This window comes from Notamacropus eugenii, chromosome 3 (genome assembly GCF_028372415.1).
Source record: "Notamacropus eugenii isolate mMacEug1 chromosome 3, mMacEug1.pri_v2, whole genome shotgun sequence".
Classification (NCBI taxonomy): Eukaryota; Metazoa; Chordata; class Mammalia; order Diprotodontia; family Macropodidae; genus Notamacropus; species Notamacropus eugenii.
The window spans coordinates 421,862,657-421,883,903 of NC_092874.1; the positions used below are offsets into that span (position 1 = coordinate 421,862,657).

The following is a 21,247-nucleotide window of genomic DNA, read 5'->3' on the forward strand; positions in this document are numbered from 1 at the left end:
AGCACTAAAAATGACTTCAGATTTGGCCTTAGGCACTTACTAGCTATGTGACCCTGGGCAAGTCACTTAACCCCAATTGCCCCCCAAAAAGAAAACATATAGAAAAGATAAAAATACAAAGAGTAGTTTGGAAAGATAGCAGTCAGTTTCATGTAGAAGATGGTGCTTGAACTTTCTTAGTCAAAGTGAAGAATTCTGTGACATAGGAGTGAGGGTGAAGTGAATTCTACACATAGGGGAGAGGTTGCATAAGGAACAAAGAAGAGGCCAGTTTGATTGGATTACACAGTCAGTAACCTACTATGTGCCATGCACTGTCTTAAGTGCTAAAGATACAAACAAAAACAAGAGAGTTTCTGTTCTCAAGGATTTCACAGACTAAGGTTAGAGACAACATGCAAACAGGTGTGTACAAATAAGACAGTTATATAACACACATGTATAAAGAGATATATTTCTACATAGATGTACATAGAGACACATAATATATGTATGTGTATCTTATGTGTATGTTGTATAATGTGGTGTGTGTGTATACACACACATGCACACATTTGAAGATAATTAACGGAGGGAAGGCATTAGCATTAAGGGGAATCTGGATAGGCATCTTATAGAAAGTGAGGTTTTATCTGGTACTTGAAGAATGGGAGGCCAGAAGGAGAATGCAGAGCATTTCAGGCATGGATGACCACCATTGAAAATGCCCAGAGTTGTGAGATGTAGTAACATGTGAAAAGAATCCCAAGCAGGCTGGTGTTGATCACAGAATATGTAAGGTTGAATAAGGTGCAATAATACTGGAAAGGCGGTTGTTGTGTTTATCCTTTGTTTTCAGAGAGTGCCATGACATCAGGGAAATGATGACATGACTTGCACTTGACTTTGTTTTGAGGGAGGGCTGTTCAAGGTCACTGAGGTCACTGGAAAAGTAGGAAGAGGAGGGAGGCAGATTATGAAAGACTTTGAACACCAAAAAGAGCATTTAAAGTTTATTAAGTGGGTAACATAATCAAAGCTGTATTTTAAGAAGATTAATTTGATAGCTGAGTGGATCTGAAAAGAGCAAAGGGAAAAAGGAAAAACCAACCAGCAGCCTATTGCAATACTCCAGGCATGGTGTGAATGAGAACCTATACCAAGCTTGGTATGTGCTTTTACAGAAAAGGAAATATTTGAGAGATGTTAAGAAGATAGATTCATCAGATTTGGCAACATATTGACTCTTGGGGAGGGGATTAAGAGAGTGAGGAACTAAGAATGAATGACTTTAAGGTTGCAAACTTGGATGACTGAAAGGATGGTGATACTCTTGATAGTAATATGGATTTTGAGAAGAGAGGGTTTTAGGGGAAAACAAAGGTAATGAGTTCATGTTTGAGCAGGTTGAGTTTAAGATATCCCTGTGACATCCAGTTTGAAATAGGAATCTGTAGGTTAGGAAAAGAGATTAGGGATGGATGGATAGTATGCTGAGAATCATCTGCTTAGAGATAATTGGAACCATGGGAGCTAATTATGTCACCAAGTGAAATAGTATGGAGGGAAAAGAGAAAAGGGCCTTAGGTGGAACTCTGGGCGAGTTACCTAACATTATGAACTGAATCTGACAAAGGAAACTTGGAAGGAGTGGTCATGCAGGTAGTTGGAAGGACCTGGAAACAACAGTATCATAAAAACCTAAAGAGAAGACAGTTTCCAGTAAAAGAGAATGATTGATGGAGTCAGTGGGTGCAAAAAGTTCAAGAAAGACAAAGATTGGGGGAAAAACTATGGCAGCTAGATCTTGAACTTTGGAGACAATGGTTTCATTTGAATGGCAAGGTCAGAATTCAGGCTTCAGAGAGTTGGAGAAGAGATTGAGAGGAGAGGAAGTGAAGGCACGGTTTGTAGACCCCCCTCTCAAAGAATTGAGTCAGAAAAGGGAGGAGAGACAAATTCAGGGAGGGTTTTTTGAGGATGGGGGGAATGAAGGCAGGTTTGCAGGCAGTAGAGAAGCACCCAGCAGCCAGATTAGTGAGATCATGATGAGCATCAGTCTGCTGGTGGAGATGGGATGGAATGGGATCACTTGTACATGTGGAGGGGTTGATTATGACAGGAAGGGCTGCCTCTTCATGTGAGACAGGTGAAGGAATAGACAGTGACAGAAGGCATCTGGACAGTGAGATTAGGAGGAGAGGAGAAGAAGGAACTCTTCTTGGCAGATGGCTTCAATTTGTTCCAGCGTTGCAGGGAAACAAACATTTATTAGGCAGTTATTATGAGCCAGGCACTATAATAATCACTTTACAAATATTGTCTTAATTGATCCTCACAACAAACCAGAGAGGTAGCTACTATTATCATCCCCATATGAAAGCTAAGAGACTTGCCAAGGGTCACACAGGTATTAAGTTTCTGGGGTCAAATTTGAACACATCTTGATTCCAGGTCCAGCACTATTGGCTGCACTTCCCAGCTACCTAATAAATACGAGCTTAGTCTCTCAGCTGAAAGTGGAGGGAGTGAGGGAGAATCATGGGAGTTTTTCGAAAGGAATGAAAAGGTTTGGAAGAGCTTCTGTGGTTAATGGATTAGTAAGTTCATTAGGAGATATAAAAGGATTGTCTTGCCACAGTGAGGACTCAGCTGAGACTGTGTAACATAAATCTAAAGTGGAAATAGCACAGTTTCATGAGTGCCGGATGTGGAGTACTATACACTGAGATTGGAAGCTAGGTTGAATCCATGTTTTAAAGGACTTTAAAACCTAAAAAAGAGGAGTTTGATTGTAGGAGCAGTAGGGAACCTCTGGAGTAGGGCAATGACATGATGAGATCTGCATTTTAGGGAAAATCACTTCTGCAGCAGATAAAAGCTAACAGTTATTTAGCCCTTTAAAGTTTTCAGAGCTCTTTACAAACATGTTTAGTGCTTACATACTTTAGCCATGTGGAGAATTTGAAAGCACTTTGGAAAAAAAAAATCTTTGCACAGCCTTGTTTGTGAGCAAGGACCTTGGGCTTTGTACACAGGTCACTGTGGTTGTCTTCCTTCTGTTGGAAAGGTTACAGGTTTTTGAATTAAACTGGGATACTTTCCAACTGCCGACATCTGAAATGGTCTCCCAGGCCTTCTGCTGAAGCTTCACAAAAGCACTGTTGTGAGAAAATATGGTTTGTCCTGTTCTGGAATCTGCTCCTTGCTAGCCCTCAGTTCTTTAATTTCCCTACTATTTCTCATACGTAGCCCCAGCTGTTGTTTAACTGTTTGCCTCGCTGAGGATCACCTACCGTGTAGTGAAGTTTATTTTCTTAGACCAGAGTCAAGACTCTGTCTCTTCCACTTTTCTCACCATACTCCTTTCAAAAGCCTTAAAAAACAAACAAACAAAAAAACCCCAAAACCTACCTCCCTGGAACACTCACAGAGCTAGGTTTCAGATTTGAAAAATGACTTGCCAAGTAGTGTCCTCATGCGCTGACCCATGCTGTGCTCCTCTGATATTTTTCTGAGCTTGGCTTGTGCAAGGGAATGCCTGACTCAGGAACAGACTACCTACAGAGAACCCAGGTCTGCAGCTTTCCTATATGATAGCTGAGGAGAAAATTGAACCTTCTCACCCATTGTCATTATTTGGTGGATCGTAAATCACTGCTTTAGAGCTGGAAGCAGTGTTAGCTCTCATCCAGTTCAACCCCTTCGTTTTCCAGATGAGGGAAAAGAAGCTTAGGGAGGCGAATTAATTTGCCCAGGGTCACACAGCTATTAAGTATTTGAACTGAGATTTAAGCTTGGAACCTTGCTCCCAGTCTAGCACCCTTTCCCCCAATCACATTATCTTACCTAGTTTCTCATTGGCTGTGATTCATACATCCACCCCTAGACATTACCATCACTCAGGCTCCATGGTTTCTTTTTCTGACTAGTAATCTCATCTTTTTTTCACCTGTTCAACTCTTTCCACAACTGTTTCTCACTTCCATTATGACCCATTCCCTCACACTTCCTTCTTTTCCCGGTTCATTATCATTGTTCTGGCCTGACTTTCCTCCCTACCCACTTGACCATTTTGTGGGTCAACTTCATTCTTTCATCCTTCTTTGAATCCCTTGCTTCCTTAACCTTTCACTGTTCTTGCTCTGCTAATATTAACTACCATTCATTTCCTGTATTTCTACTCTGGAGCTACTGAAGTCTTCTGGAGCAGATCGTCAAGGCTGCATCAACAAGCATTTATTCAGATCACAAATATTTAATAGTTGCTTACTGCGTGTCAGGTTCTGTGTGACTATAGGGGCTTTACAAAGAAAGGGTAACTCATGGAGGTTACATTTAATGGGCCCAGTAAAAATCTATGCATTCCTCTGCACTATATGGTCATCGTCTTAGAACCTTGCTTATTGCTATTCTCTTGAGCAGATGACTTATCTTTTACTTCACTGAGAAGACTGGCCCACCCAGCATGTATTCCATCACCTGTGCTTCTTCAGTCATCTCTGTGTCCTCAGTCATTCTCTGGTGACGCTATCTCCTTGCTAAAATTAACTCTCCCCCTTTGCCTTCTATCCCAACTGTACCAGCCTCCTCCTTGACCTTACTCCACTAGACTTTTCTCTCTTCTCTTGGACTTCCATTTTCCCCATTTATTGGGTCTTTACCCTCAGACTACAAATATGCTCAGGTCTCCCATATCCCAAAAAGAAAAGAGAAAAACCTTTCCATTTACCTTGCTGCCTTCTTCAAGCTATTATACGGTTCTGTCTCCTCTTTGCTGCCAGACTCCTGGAAAGAATAAATTACCTTCCCCATCATTTATTTCTTCACCACCTACTCAGTCCTCTTTCCTTTGAAATCAATACTCTATCTCCAAGATTCTATTCCAAAATCTCACTCCAAAGCCACTAATGGCCTTCTTGTCACCACATCCAATGACAATTTTTTTCTGCCTTTATTTGACTTGGTCTCTACATAGAGTTAGACATTATTGAGTACATTGTCTTGTGTGATACTTTTTCTCCCCTTACCTTCCATGATGCCATCCTCTTACCTCTCTAACTCCTCTCATTTCTGCTCCTGCTTTAATCTTTCTATCCCTTAAGCATGGATATTTCCCAACATCCTGTTCTAAGCCCTTGTTTTCTATCCCGTTTTCTCTTCCAGAGAGAGCTCTTATTCTCTTGTGGCCTTAATAATTACCTTTATGCAAGTGACTTGTAAAGCTGCACCTCCAGCCTCTTCTCAGTTATTGGCTTGTACTTCCAACTACCTGTTAAATGTGTCACACCTGGGTGTCCTACCAGCACTTTAAACTAAACATTTCCAAAACTAAGCTCATCTCTTCCATCCAAACTTAACCCATCTACCCCAGCTACTAGTGATTTGTAGCACCAGTAACCCAGTATTTCTGGCACATAGCTCCATCAATTTATCGCTTTTACCACCTATATATCCTATTAGCTGCAAAATCTTTTAGTTTCTATTTCAATCTCTTAAAAAAATCATTTATTTTCAACCTTTTCTTTTTAAATTTTGAAGTGTAAATTCTCTCCTTCCATTCCTCTCCCTCCCTACCCCTGAAAAGACAAGCAGTATATTAATTATGCATATAGAATCACGTAAAACATTTCCATATTAACCATATTCAAAAAAAACCCACAAAGAAAATAAAGAGAAAATTATATTTGAGTTAGCACTCAGAGTTCATCAGATCTTTCTCTGGAGGTGAGAGCTTTTTTTTTTTTTTTTTTAAATCATGAATCCTTTGGAATTGGCTTGGATCATTGTATTAATCAGAGTTGCCAAGTCTTTCACAGTTAAGCATCATTACAACATTGTTCTTACTGTGTACATTGAACTTCTGGTTCTTCTGATTTCATTTGCATCAGTTCATATGGGTCTCTTCATGCTTTTTTCTGAAACTACCTCCTACCCCTACTCCTGTTGTAATATCCCATGGCACAGTAGTATCACATCACAGTTTATTCAACCATTCCCCAACTGATGAGCATCCATCCCCATCATTTCCAATTTCTTGTCACTTCAAAAAGAGCTGTGTAGCTTGTAAAAGACAAAAGTAACTCAATTCTCAATACAGCTTACTGTTCTGATCCCCTCAATTCCGTCAGCTGCTGTAAATATTTTTAGGTCCATTTCCTTTTTCTTTGATCTCTTTGGGATAAAGACAGTAGTGATATTGCTGGGTCAAAGAGTTTTATAGGCCTTTGGGCATGGTTCCAAATTATTCTCCAGAATGATTGGACCACTTCATTAACTCCACCAACAATTAATGCATCTATTTTTCCCTCATCCCTTCAGTATCTGTCATTTCTGATAGGTATGAAGTTGTACCCCAGAGCTATTTCAATTTGCATTTCTCTAATCAATAGTGATTTAGATAATTTTAAAGTATGACTATAGATAGCTTTGATTTCTTCTTCTAAAAACTGCCTGTTCATATCCTTTGACCATTTATCCACTAGGGAATGGCTCTTATTTTTTTTTAATTTGATCCAGTTCCATACTCAGAACATATTTGACAAGTGAGGTCTTTATCATAGAAATTAGATTAAAAATTTTAATATTATTTCATTGTCTACCTTTTCATAAAATGTAGTTTCCCTGATTATCCCTTTTAATTTGGTCTATTTTTACTTTTGCTTTGACTGAGATCATGATTACTACCCCTGCCTTTTTTTTACTTCAACTGAAGCATATTAGATTCTGTTTTAGCCCTTTATTTATACTCTGTGTATGTCTTTCTGTTTCAAGTGTGTCTCTTGTAAACAACATATTGTTAGAGTCTGGTTTCTAATTCATTCTGCTATCTGCTTCCATATTATGGGTGAGCTCATCCCATTCACTGTTACGACTACTGCGTATTTCACTTCATCCCATTTTCCCTCTCCTCTACCCTCTTCTCTCACTCCCACTCCTTCTCAAAAAGTCTGTTTTGCTTCTAACCACTGTCTTTCTTAATCTTTTCTCCCCTTTTTCATCTCTCCTCTTCTATTTCCCTATTGGGTAAGTTAATACTTTTCTACCCAACTGCATGCGTGCGTGTGTGCGTGTGCGTGCGTGTGTGTGCGTGCGTGTGTGTGTGTGTGTTATTGAACCAGTTCCAGTGAGAATGAGGTTGAAACATTGCTTGCCACGTACCCCCATCCCCATTTTCTCCTTCATTGTAAAAGTCCTTCCTTATATGTCTTTTTTATGTGAAAAAGAAATTCCCATTCTGGCTCTCCCTTCCTCCTTCTTCCAGTGCATCCCTCTTTCTTACCCCATCATTTTTTTAAAGATCATTCCAAAATAATTAACTCACATTCATACCTCTACTTACATAAATTCTGGAATTCTTACCCTAATAATAATAAAGTTCTTAGAAATTACTAGTATCATCTTCCCATATAAGAATGTAAGCAGTTTAAATTTATTGAGTTCTTTGTCATTACTCTTTCATTTTTACCTTTTTATGTTTCTGTTAAGTCTTCTGTTTGTCCAAATTTCTATTCAGCTCTGTCTTCTCATCAGGAATGTTTGGAAGTCCTCTATTAAATGTCCATCCTTCCCACCCCCTCCACCCCCAGAAGTATTATACTCTTTTGCTGGTTAGTTTATATTTGGCTGTAATCCTAGCTCCTTTGCTTTCCAGAATATCATATTCCAAGCCCTCCAGTCCTTTAACGTGGAAGCCACTAAATCTTATGTGAGCCTGTCTGTGGCTTCACAATACTTGAATTGTGCTTGAAGTATTTTCCTTTGATCTGGAAGCTCTGGAATTTGGCTATAGCATTCCTGGGCCTTTTCATTCTGGGATTTTTTTCAGGAGGTGATTGGAGGATTCTTTCCATTTCTATTTTACCCTCTGGATCTAAGTTATTGTAATAGCTTTCCTTGATAATTTCTTGAAAGATGATGTCTGGGCTCTTTCTTCAGTCATGTCTTTCAGGTAGTCCAGTAAGTCTTAATTTATCTCTCCTGCATCTATTTTCCTGTATCAACTGTTTTTCTAATGAGATATTAAACATTTTCTTCTGTTTTTTCATTCTTTTGATTTTATTTTCTTTTTATTGATGTCTCGTAGAATTGTTAGTTTCCACTTGCCCAAATCTAATTTTTAAGGAATGATTTTCTTCAGTGGGATTTTTATCTCTTTCCATTTGGCCAATTCTACTTTTTAAGGAGTTCTTTTCTTCAGTGTGTTTTTATCCCACCTTTCCCAATCTGACCTATTTCGATTTTTAGGTAACTTTTTTTGTAGCTGGTTTTATATTATTGTCTTCTTCTGAGTTTATATCTTGGTCATCCCTGCCACCATGTAACTTTTTATGGTCAAGTTATTTTTGTTGTTTGCTCACTTTCCTAGCCTATTTCTTCACTTGGAACTTTACGTTAAAATTGATTTCTGTGTACCTAGGGAAGGAAAGTCACTGTACCACACTTCAGGCTTTTTTGTGCTTCTGTTTTCAGAGCTAGTTCTGAGAGTCTACAAGTTTTTGCTGCTTCCAAGGTAGTATGATCCTGGGAGAGGTATGGTCACTGTTCTCCTGGTCTACACTCTTGTCTTTAACCAGAAAGGGCTCCTGGTACCCTGCAGCCACAAGTTGTGTCTCTCCTCTCTGCTTTGGTTCTGTGACCAGGGCCTCTGCTACCTTTTGACCAAACACCAGCACTGTTCTCCCCCTTGGACTTGTGACCCAGAACTAACTTTGAATGGGCAAAAGAGTTGCCAGTCAGCACCAGCTGTATACCAAGTGCTAGCAAAGGGTCCCCAGTGATCTCTTTGGGACTAGTTATCTGTCTCTGGGCTGAGAGCCCCTGTGGCTACCATTGATTGCCCCAGTCCCTATTGCAGCATGTATGGGCTGCAGATAGACCTTCCCTAGCCTTCCACTCCAGTATTACAGGCTTTTCCTGCTGACCTCTTAAGTTTTCTTAGGCCAAAAAAAATCACCCTGACTTTGTTGACTGTTCCAAAATTTGAGTCATTATTTCTAAATTATTTGGAAGGAGATAGTAGAAGACTTCAGCTAAGTGGCTGCCCGTAATCCGCCATCTTGACTCTGCCCTCTTTTAGTTTCTTTTTCAGTGATATCTCTTTTATCCAACCCTTCCTCTCAGCTCTCACTGCAGTGACATCATTTCAGTCCTTCTTATGTAGATTATCTAGATTCTTGTAATACCTTCCAGTCCGTCTTCCTGCCTAGTCTGTCACCACCAACGCCCCTTTTCCTTGTATGAGTTGTTTTGACTCCCTCACCCCCACCCAGATTGTAAGCTATGAGAGCAAGGCCTGTATCTTATTTATTTTTGTAAAACCAATGCCTCCCATCATGCTGTGTACACATTAGGCACATTAATGGAACTGAAAATTCTGGGGAATGTTGGTCATTCTACTCAGGACAATGCCCTGGGACTTAGGAAGGTATATTTACTAATACAGACCCCATGGAAGTAGCTAAGAATTTAAGGAAAGCAGGGAATCAGCTGGAGGGCTTCACATAGGGAGCTGATTCATAGCTTCATAGTTTGGGGGAATTTTTTTAGACCTAGAAGACACCCAAGAAATACTGTGATCCTGCATCCTCATCTTAGAGCTGAGGAATGGAAGCTTGATGAACTTAGGAGACACATCAGAAGTAACATTAATCTTGTGATAGAGCCAGAAGAGATGATGATGAACTGTTCTCCTGGCTCCCAAACTGTTGAGTTTTCTGAGGGTTTGGGGGGGTTTTTTTTGCCCATTTTTCAATAAACAAAAGCTGCTTCTCACGTAAGCAGAAGTCTGTCTATAGATGTGATGGTCTAAATTGTCATCAACAAGCATATTTTAAGTGCCTGTCACTAAACCAGATTCTACGTTCACTCTATCCCAGGAATGTCCTTAGATGCCTTAAGAAATTTTATAAGTGTTCATCTCGGATATCCCATGTCAGTCACAGAGGAGCTACAAAGCTCAGTGCTGACTCTGAGTGTGTCCATGAAGATGTAGAACGAAGAGGAAAGATAATTGGCTTGTCCATGCCCCCATCTGGACTATCGAATGATAACATTGATTTAACAAATGTTTCTTAAGTGGCTATTATGCCTGGAGCAATTATGCCATAGTTGTTGGGGAGATAGAGATTGTTTCAAGAATATGCCCCCCTGCCCTCAGCCGTTGGAGAGCTAGAGAGTGCTGTCAGTGGGAGGGGTGAATTGTTCTGTTTATATATCATACATAAGAAATATATGGTATATAATGTATATTATACATGTCTTATATGATAAGAAAGTTTTTTTGAAAAAAATATACAGCCAGCAGAGTGTATTTGTGTGACAGTTGAATAATGAATGGTATTCCTTGGTTTATCACAGCCTCAGCCCCTGGCTCAGCCAGCCCCAATACAACAAGTTCTTTCCAGTCAGCCCGTGTGCCCACACCAGCCAGCACCTCATCACTTGTCTCAATATCCAGCTCCACCTTCACAGGTGGCTGCTGCTAGTCAGTTGCAGCCCCTGCAGATGCCTCAGGTGCCACTACAGCCGCTTCCTCAAGTGCCACCTGCCCAGGTAAACTGGGATCCTCCTAACTTTGGTGGGGAAGGGGTGGGTAGAGGGGGAAGAAAGGGGAGCAGGTGAATGGGTTGCTTTTTGAGGTGCGTCTGTTGCCCAAAAAGAAAAGACTAGCTTTGTTGAGTGAACTTAATTTGAAATGCAGTTCACATTACTGATTTTGCACAGTTTACAAGAATGCATGTCCACTTTGGAGTGGTCATATTGATAATATTGCTGTAATAATAGTTAATAATACTAACAGCTAATATTGACAGAGAGCTTTCAGAACCATGAAGCATTTTCTCATTTGACCCTCACCATAGCTCTGTGAGGGAGGTGCTAACAGGATGCCCATTTTTATTTTTTCTATTTAATAGTATTTCTTTTCCCCAGTTACATGTAAAGATAGTTTTCAGCATTCACTTTTATAAGGTTTTAAGTTCCAGATTTTTTGCCCCATCCCTCGCAGCCACCTGCCCAAGATGGCATGCAATCTGATATAGGTTATATGTGTACAATCATTTTAAACATAGTATGTTCATCCTTCATTTTCGAGGAAGACCATGATATCAGAGAAATGATGACATGACTTGCACTGGACTTTGTTTTTGAGTGAGGTGGGGGTCTATGTAAGGTCACCAACCTTACTTTCTCTTCCTGAGCCATCTGGATCCGGTGACTAGATATTCATCAGGATGACTGGAGATGGCCCAGGATGCGGTGGGGGCCTTGGCCTTTTCAGGTATTCACTTAGAGGGAGGTAACACCCATCGAGTGAATAGGCCTCTTTAAGAAGTAGTTAGGGAATGGCCCTTTTAATGAGCAAAAAAAAAAATAAATGAAGCTGGGAGGGAAAGAGAAACTGTTGCTGCTCATAATCACTCGAAGCCAGCCATTAAGTGGAGCTTGGGCATTGAAAATGCCCAAAATGCTCACTAGAGGCCCCTCCATGGACTCTGTCTGAAACTGAGGCCTAGAGTGTCTAACGAACACTGTATGTGCACCCACAAGTGTCCAAGGATAAAAGGTGCCAAGTCCTTCAGTGGCCTTACAGTCCTAACCCTTTATGTGATTCCAAAGGGAACTGAGGCCTGGAAAGCTGGATAGCTCAGTGTAACATCATAAATACCATCCAAGGATCACAAATGCCAAGAATTTCAAGAGCTTTTGAGCCAGACCCCCTACTCTGACCATAGGAGAAACAGAGGCCCAGGGAGCAAAAGGGAAAAACCATAAGAAAGAAAAAACAGCAACAAAAAAGTAAAAATAGTATGCTTCCATCTGCATTCAGACACCACAGTTCTTTCTCTGGATGTGGATAGCATTTTCCATCATGGGTCTTTTGGAATGGGCTTAGATCATTATATTGCTGAGAAGAGCTAAATCTATCAAAGTTGGTCACTTGATACCCATTTTATAGATTAGTAAACTGAGACTCAGAAATTAAGTGACTTGTTCCATCATCAGAGAACTAGTAAGAGTCCTAAATGTGATTAAATCTTGGGTCTTTCTTGCTTTTATGTCCAGGCCTCCATACCATATTACAAAGTCCTGCTTCGATGTACTCCAGCACTTAATGAAAACTGCCTAATTTCCCTAATACTTCAACCTAAATTAATTTTGGGGCTATAATCAGCTTCTGTAAGTTTTATCTTAATGTTACCACAAGAGGCCACCTGTTTTCACCCTTTCCTTTCCCCAAAGTTATAAGTACAAATAGATGACTAGCATTTTTCCTTAAACCTGATCTCCTTCCTTTCTACCTCATTTCTGTTCCCCTCCTCCTCATTCACTTCAGCAAAGGTGTATTTTTCTAAGTGCTAGCCAGATACTGCTTTGACCCTTTTCCCCCAACACAGACTACCTGTGCATGTAAGATGCCTTTCTGACTCTGGTTCCTATCATTCTCTGGTGCTTCAGAAGCAGTTGCTAGTGTTAGAAATGCTGGAGACTAGGAGAGCTCATTGCTGACTTTCTGTTGCAAAGTATAAAGTGAGAGACCACTGGTATGACACCATGTGCCAGCTCACTTCACATCCTATTGGAGATGGGTCCTCTGCTGAGGTCCACTTAGGCCTCTTTCCCCTGAGATCACAGTATTGTTCCATACACAAAGAAAGTGAACTTTGCCATGTGATTAGAGATTATCTTTTATAATTCTTATGTGGAAGACAGAGAGAGGAACCCATGAAATAAAGGAAATTCATACTGGACATAGTAAGACAATGTGGCATTTTCTCATATCCAGTATTTATAATATAGAAATTTCAACTTTCAAAAAATAAAACTTAGTAAAATTCCTAGTGGCTCATTATTTCATGAGCACTAAATAAAAAATAAGTATCCAATTTCCTCTGTGAAAAAGAAATTGTGTCCAAGTTTTAGATTAGATATTTAACAATTTTCTAATTAGTAGCTGTGTACCAGTGGCTCAGTGGATAGTGTCAGTCCTGGAATTAGGAAGACCTGAGTTTGAATATGGCCTCAGACATTTGCTAGCTGCGTGACTCTGGGCGAGTCCCTTAACCCTATTTGCCTCAGTTTCCTCGTTTGTAAGGTGAGCTGGAGAAGGAAATGACAAACCACTTCAGTGTCTTTGCCAAGAAAACCTCAAATATGGTCACAAAGAGTCGGACATGATTGAAATGACTGAACAAGCACAAATTTTGACTCAGTATTTGCTGATTGGTAATAGTTTGTTCCAAGATGCCCATTGTGGTAAAAATTATTATTTTTTTCTAATGTGTAGCTCTGAGCATCCATCCTTTCAACTTTGCAAAAGAAGTAAGAGACTGGGATCCACCAGTTTTCTTTCAGAAATTTTTAACAGGCATTCCCTAGTTTTGTGGACATAAAATAGAAAATTAGCTTACATGTAATTTCACCTAGCACGTTCCTTATTCTTCTGTCCAGATATTCCTATTTATGGGTACCATTTTCCTCATTTATCCCACTGATGGTTTTCTTTTCCAGCCTACAGTAATGCCTCCTCTCCCTTGCTGTCAGATACTAAGAGAACAAGGGTAATTAACGCGTCTGGCATGCTAGATGGTTCTCATGAAAAGAAACAGCAAACATTGATTTTGTAGTTACTGAATCATTTCAGTTGTGACTAACTCTTAGTGACCCCATTTGGGGTTTACTTGGCGAAGATACTAGCGGGGCTTGCCGTTTCCTTCTCCAGCTCATTTTACAGATGCAGAAACTGAGGCAAAAAAGGTGTTAGATGACTCACCACACAGTGTCACACAGCTAGTAAGTGTCTGGATTTTAACTTGCTAAGATTCCAGACACCAGGCCCTGCCCTCCATCCGCTGTGCCTGCTGGCCGCCCTAAACATTCATTAAGGCCCTAGTACAGGGTTAGAAAACCTGCAGCCTCTAGGCTACATGTGGCCCTCTAGGTCCTCACGTGCGGCCCTTTGACAGGATCCAAACTTTATGGAACAGATCCCTTTAATAAAAGGATTTGTTTTGTAAAACTTGGACTCAGAGGGCAGTACTTGAGAACCTAGAAGGCCGCCTGTTGGCCTCGAAGCTGCAGATTCCCCACCCCTGGACTCGTACGTGCAAGCTGTTGTTGATATAAATACAAAAGCAGTTAATCTGTGCTGTCTCTAGGGAGACAGAATATGTTCACAGATAGATAATAAAGGATGTGTGTAAAATAAATACATCTTCCTCAGGGAAGGAAGGGAGGAATTAACTTTTTATTACTTAGTATTATTAATGTAATTATTAATTAATAACTGCATGTGTCAGGATAGACCTCTTGAGGGAGGTGGCATTTCGGCTGGTCTTTGATCAGAGGCAGGAATTCAGTGAGAAGGCTTGGAAACTGCTGAGGAGGGCGTTTTCCAAAAAGAAACAAAACCAAACACACACAGAGACAATTTGGTTACTGCTCCTCTTTTAACAGTCTACCTTAAGTCCCGAACGTGCTATTTGCTGTTCATAAGACTAACCAAGGTTCTGATGTATCTGAGTTACTAATATATTTTTTGAATTTTTCAAATATAATTAAAAAAAAATATCTGTTGATATAGTTACTTTAGCCCTTGCAACTATACACAGTGGTGCCTATTGTTCGTAGAGAAAAATGCTTTTCAAGGAGGCCTTGTTTTTCTCCTAAGGAGAAAAATAGTAGAAAATCAACTTTAATTTTTTGGTAGAATAGATTGTCCTAAGACCCTCACGTTCAAATCTTGAACTTGCAGACATTGTTAAACTTTTGTTCTTCCATTCCTACTTGGTTTAAAAGGCTGAAAATCACATCGAGACAAATTGATTTCTCTGTGAGCTACATGATTTGGGACCTTCTGTTCAGCTAAGGCATGAAAAGACCGGTCAGTTTGGGATTTGGTTCAGCTCCCCCATTACTCATGCACCAGTGTGGGGCCAGTGTTTGCAATGCAAACACAGCCAGTAAGGAGTGTTCAAAGAAATGTTTTCACTGGAAGAAAAATCCTGCACCATCACGATCCCCACCCCTTAAAATGATTTTTTTTCACCTTCAGTTTAGGAAGAATTTAGCAACTTAGGTATACACTGGCTCTGTTGCGTTTAGGATTGGTTGTTTCAAATAAAAGCTATTTGAAGTATTAAATGCCAGCCTAAGAAAGAAGCTAACAATTTACATCCATGAAAATTCTTTTCCTGCATTTCCTTTCTTGTCATTCCTTTCTTTCTTTGGCACCATTCACCAGCAAATTAGCAACATAAACTAGGCTACCCCTTCTAGGTTGCTCTAAAAACATCTTGAGAACGCTTTAATTCCATAAGCAAGAATTGACATTGATCAGGATTTTCCTGTGCAATACCTGAATTTAGATCTTTTTTTTTATATACCTTCTGGCTTTTTTAGTAAACTTGGCCCTTCTGTTTGAATTACATTTATTTTCATTATTTTTCCCCTACTGGTACCATGAAAAATGATCCCTGCAGTAAAATTTTGCTTCTCCTTTTTGCATCAAAATTGTAGCCAGCAACTTGAAGTTAACTGTTTTGTTTTTTTCACTGAATATGTTTGGTTGGGGGGGGAGGTGACTTTTTATTTGATTTGATTTCATTTTTTTTGGAGAGGGAAGGAGGAGGAAACTGATCATCATCTGGGATTTCGTCCATGTTGGAAATTCCCTTCACAGATATACTTATTGATGTAGACATATAGAGACATTTATCTATATATAGGTGGAGATATCTCTGTCTGTCCATCTATCTATCTATCTATCTATCTATCTATCTATCTATCTATCTATCTATCTATCTATCTATATTATAGCCTTAGTTCAGGGGTGGGGAACCTATTGCCTTGAGGTCACATGTGGGCTTCTATGTCCTTGGATGCAGGCCTTTTGACTGAGTCCTAGTTTTACAGAGCAAATCCTTTTATTAAGGGAATTTGTTCTGTGAAGTTTTATTTCAGTCAAAGGGCTTCACTTAAGGACTTAGAAGGCCACATGTGGCCTTGAGGCCACATATTCCCCACCCCTGCCTCAGTTACTTGGTTAAGTTAAATGACTTGCCCAGAATCACGTGGTATATCAGAGGCAAGACTTGAACCCAGGTCATTCAGACTGCATTCTGTCTTGAATATCAAAATTATACTTTATGAAAATCTTATAAAGTCATTGAGGTAAAGAAATGATGAATCCATTCATAATCAGTGTAGGATAAGTGCCTATTTTTTAATCTTTCGTAACCTAAAGTCCTATTCCAAGGTCTCATCGTGGTATGAAAGTTGACCCTAGTTTCTCAAGCTTTGTTAGTAGAGTAAATGCTTTGGTACATCCTACCAAGCTGAAGAGACTTTGAGTCCATGCTTGGCGATTGACCTTCTCTCATCCAAGGTCTGTCCTTGGCTAAATTCAGAAAGGCTCATCACCTAGTTGGCCTCAGAGTGATGATTTTTTTTTTTTCGGCTCTTGCAACTCTCAAAGACCATAAACCAAGTCCCAAAGGGGTTGTGATCTGCATTAGTGGTGTTTGATGACCACACTGATGACATTGTGGATTGTCAAAGCACAAGAGTAAGTATTAAGTTTGGGAAGTTACTGAGGCTTTGTGTATAGCATCAGTGAGAACTCCTGCCATTGATCTGATGTTATATCTTTTTCAGATTCCTCAGTTTCCTGTCATTCCTCCAATCACCCCTCTGGCAGGAATTGACAACCTTCCTCCAAACCTCTCTGATTTACCTGCTGCGAATGTGCCCCCTATACCTGCTCCTTCTCAGTATTTTTCTCCAGCTGTGATTTTGCCAAGCCTTTCCATAAACCCTGTCGCCCCTCTGCCGGCTTCCCCCGCCCTCCCTGTACAGGCTGTCAAACTCCCCCACACTTCTGTGGCGCCTTTGGTCATGCCCTGCCAACCAATAGTGCCAAATATGTCAGCCACGACAATACCTTTGCTGGCCGTGGCCCCACAAGGCGTCACCGCATTACCCATCCATCAGGCTGTTACTCAGCTTCCCCCACAACCACTGTACCAGGCTGCTTTCCAGCCCATCATTCAGAGTGAAGTCCCCCCCTCTCCCCATCACACTCAGAACTTACAGGGGGTCTCCCAGCAGCAACAGCCGCCGCAGCCGCCACCACCCCAGCCACAGCTACCTCCACTTCCTCAGTCCCTTCAACCAAGCGTAATTCATCCTTCAGAACAGGCTATTCCAGCTTCTGGGGCTGGTAACCAGGTAATCAATTTGCTGTATTCTGCTCATTTTGGAATTCAGGAGTTCATTGTTGAGATTCTTGGAATCAAGAATACGTCTATGTTGGCAATTAGGGCTGTTTCTCACTTATTCAGAAATATTTTACTCTCTTAATCTTCCCTTCTGGGTGACTTTCTCACCAGAGTAGAAGCCAGGAAAAGGAAGAATACAGGTAGCTCTTTTTCTGGTTTGATATGCTAGAACAGATCATGAACAGCAATAATTAAAACTAAGTTTTTGGATTGTCCTTGCCCCACCTTTCTTCCATCACTTTGGATGGTGGTGGGCTGACAGTGCGGTCAAAGATTTTTTCAAGCTTGAGTAGCTGTTAGTATAATAATAAAGGGAGCTATTGTTTTGTGTTTAATATATCATGGAGTTACTGCTGAAGTGTACAGCAGGGGTGTCAGACGCACTGTCCGCAGGCCACATGTGGCCCACAACATTCTTGAGAGTGGCCAGAACCAGATTAAAATGTAATTCCCATCTGATTTTAATGTGTTGGTGTATTAATAAAAAGGGAATAGTATAAGCATGTGTGGTTTTCGAAGTCAGTATATGGCTGCAGGAATCCTTGTGTACAGGTTAGTGACCCTGTGTTTATCTGAATTTGAAACCATTGGTGCAGTGGGCTCTTGTAAGTGAGCAAGAACATAGGAGAAGGTATTGTATTGACTATCCATCAGAGTCACTGCATTTTTCTGGCTTTGGCTGTTGGAGGTGGACTCAAAGACCTCTAAGGTCTTTTCCCATTCTGAGAGTCTCTTAATCATTGTTAGAAATAGAAAGCTGAATAGTTGCCTGATTGTTAAGAAAAATACTATAGGTAACATTTCACTAATGAGAGCTATTGTATTGCATAGTTTCCATTCCAAATACATATTTTTTGTATTTTTCTTGGGTCTCTCTGTGCAAAGGTTCTATAAACAAACCACATGTCATAGTAAGTCTGTGTTAAGTTTATACTCTTAGGATCACCTGCTTCAGCGAATGAGTATTTGTTGTGGAGCAATTTGTGGAAAACATTTTGGAGAAGTCATTTGCAAGAGGACTCAATTGTGTAGTAATGCTGGGTATTTTTTAGATCAAGTTAAATGCAAAAAGATCCTAACATTTATAAGATAAGAGCTATTGACTAACACTATGTTCATACAACAAAGTCTCAGACAATATAATTTTGAGTACAACTTTAGTACCTGCATTTAACAGAACATCCTATCAGTTTAGAATAGCCGCTAAAAGAAAAAAATTTAAAATGTGATGGATGTGTCCGAGAGAGAGAAGGGAGGAAGGGGGAAGGAGGAGGTCAGAGAGAGAATGAAAGAAAATGTAGGTCCTGGTTTTCAGCTGTGCCATGTAATTACATCTTTCCCTGGACTCTCTAACTCTACCCTGTTGGATTTTCTTGTGCCTGTTGTCAACCATGTATTTAGTGTTTAGACGTTTGTTTTTAGAGAATACTGTTTGAGTGGTGAATGCTGTTAGGCACAGGTGGTCAAGGTCATTGTGCTTTCATCATTAATATATCTCTGGAGGAAGCTAATGTTTCATTAGGAAGGATAATGAGTTTGACTACATGACCTCTAAGGTCTCCTGGCTCGAGCATCCTACGACTCTAGGTCAAAGAAATAACCCTGAATGAAATCAGAGAAGGAGGCTGGAGTAGAGGACATTGAAAGAAATTCCCACGTCCTCATTGGGTTTCACCTTCAGAGATTCTCTCTTGTCAGCTAAGCAACTGAGTGGAACCCTATCTGCCCCCGTTTGGTGGTAACTTTGACACAAGCACACAAGAGGGCAACACTCATTATGTCATCTTTCTGAAGACTAAGTCTGTCTTTACTCCCCAGTGCTCACATTATGGTATTACTTTCTGAAGGGAAGGTTGTCTTGAAATATTCTAAAAATTAAAGGTGTTATGTCCCTATTCATCTATATTAAATTTTATCTAGATAATCCTAACAGTTCCTTTTAAAATAAAAAATTAAAAAAAGGAAAGAAAGCCCTTGGGAAAAAAACAAAACAAATTTAAACTTTCCAAGATCAGCTAATGAAAGGTGGCAAGTATTGATTACTTGATACTTGTTTGTGTGTGTGTTTGTGTGTGCGTGTGCCTTTGTATTTTTTTTTAATCAGTGGTGACTCAGTCACTGTGCATGGGTTGAAATAATATAATGCTTGAATTGGGGGGGCAGAAAATGGAAAGCTCCAGGATGGTCTCAGTTTAGAAACAAGTTCTGAGGGTCATTCAAGGAGTTTTCCAGATACTGAACTAATTTGTATTGACTGGCAATATTGAGCTCTTATCCAGTTTTTCCAAACCATTTAGAAATTTGTAAATCAGATGTAATTCTGATTGCGTTTACATGTCATATACCACCCCCCAAAGGCCACAGAATGAAATCGTATTCAGGATATAAAGTATGGATTTTGATTTGCCATTGAAGTTTTGTGACCTAAATATATATTGTAAAAATATATGTGTGTGTGTATGTATAAAATATATAATTATATCACAATTCTCAAAAAGACTCAAACTGGATAATTTTAGTTCATTGTGCTGGAGTCCCGTTTGTATTTGTGTGGGACTGTTTTCCTCCATTATTACCAGAGAATTTTAGAGTTTTGTTTCTTGTATCCGTGGATTAACTAAAGAAACTCTAATATGCATTATCGTTCATTATGCCATAGCAAATACTTATTGGCCACCCTCCTCCATATGCCGTGGATGTTGCAGCCCAAGTCCCCATTGTACCAGTTCGGGCATCGGCAGTCCTATCTCCACCTCTGCAGTTCCAGCCTGAAATAATACCTCCCATCGTTGCTACGGAGCATCTTCCTCAGATTCCTGGTACCCTGGCTACCACTACTGTGGCAGTTGATCATAGTCTGCCTGTTCAAACCACTGGCCTCCTGCCTCAGCCAAACCCACCCCACTCCCTAGGACCTTCAGCTCCCATTCCGTGTCCTACTATCCAGCTGACGGCAGAACCACCTCAAGAGGTATAGTATATTTGCTCCAAATGTCTTTTTAATTAGGCAGGTCTTTAGATCAGCCTCCCTTGAGTTATAACTCAAAAAATTTACAAAGACAAAATTATTTTTAATTTGACCCAAACCATTAAACTGTTAAGTTTAACCATGATGATTGTGGTCATAGTTCTTTTAAGTAGAAGGCAGAGGTGCATGACTAGCAATTCATGCCACTAATTACTTGCTTTAGGCATACTTTCTAGGGTAGTCAAATGGATTTAATGTCCTTTCTGGTTCCCTTCTTAACTCACACTGTAGTTAAGTTCATGTTACAGTGTAGTGGCTTCAGAGTTTTCCCCTGCTCCTTGTGCTATGGAGATAGAGAAAAGGAAGTTGGGAGGACACATGATAAAGCTCATTATGTTCTTTTTTAGATCTGACAGAGAGAGACTTCATATTTTTGCATAGGGAAAAGGAAAGATTTGTTTTCAGTCACTTACTGTATTGTGTCAACATTTAGAAAATCAGCTTGATTATAAGTACATGATAGTAAAAAACCTTGCTTCTTAGAAACCTATATCTGTTTTGTTATTACATCATTTCTGAGCCCTGTTTTCCTGTTGCAATTTGTGTGGAATTTGCATCAGCTGAACTAGAACAGGCTATGTTTAACATATGTCCATGTATAAAATCCTATGAAGAATTAGGGAACCTTTTATTTATCAGTTTCTTCTCAGTAATCAAAATATGTTGGTCTGCTCAGCTTTCTCTTTTTCATTCCTTGTTTTGTTTCAGGAGCAGACAATCCAGGAGAAACAACCAACTCTCCTGCAGAGCTGTGAAAGGTAATTCTGCCTAAAACTCAAAAGGATTCCAAGCCAGGTACCAGTGGCATTTTCATTAGGGACTCTGCATAGCCCAGGTTCTTGTCCATCCTGTGACATAAACAGTGGTTATGCTAGTCTGCATATAGATTTACTCGCCCCATTCACAAAATGGTGGACTATTCTTTTGTCTAGAATAGCCAAATAAATGCCCTTTCTGAATG

General features: G+C 40.0%; 1 protein-coding gene across 10 annotated transcripts in view; it reads left to right on the forward strand.

Annotated features, from left to right (window-relative positions):
- The window catches only part of WNK2 (WNK lysine deficient protein kinase 2), a 227,177-nt gene that overhangs the window by 150,291 nt on the left and 55,639 nt on the right, over positions 1-21,247 (forward strand). For 9 of the 10 annotated variants that reach the window (XM_072598213.1, XM_072598214.1, XM_072598215.1 and 6 more), the window contains exons 11-14: positions 10,339-10,533; positions 16,636-17,208; positions 19,918-20,229; positions 20,995-21,044. In XM_072598213.1, coding sequence (XP_072454314.1) covers positions 10,339-10,533; positions 16,636-17,208; positions 19,918-20,229; positions 20,995-21,044 — 1,130 coding nt within the window. The remainder of the gene's footprint in view (positions 1-10,338; positions 10,534-16,635; positions 17,209-19,917; positions 20,230-20,994; positions 21,045-21,247) is intronic. The other variant, XM_072598222.1, reaches the window with a different exon arrangement.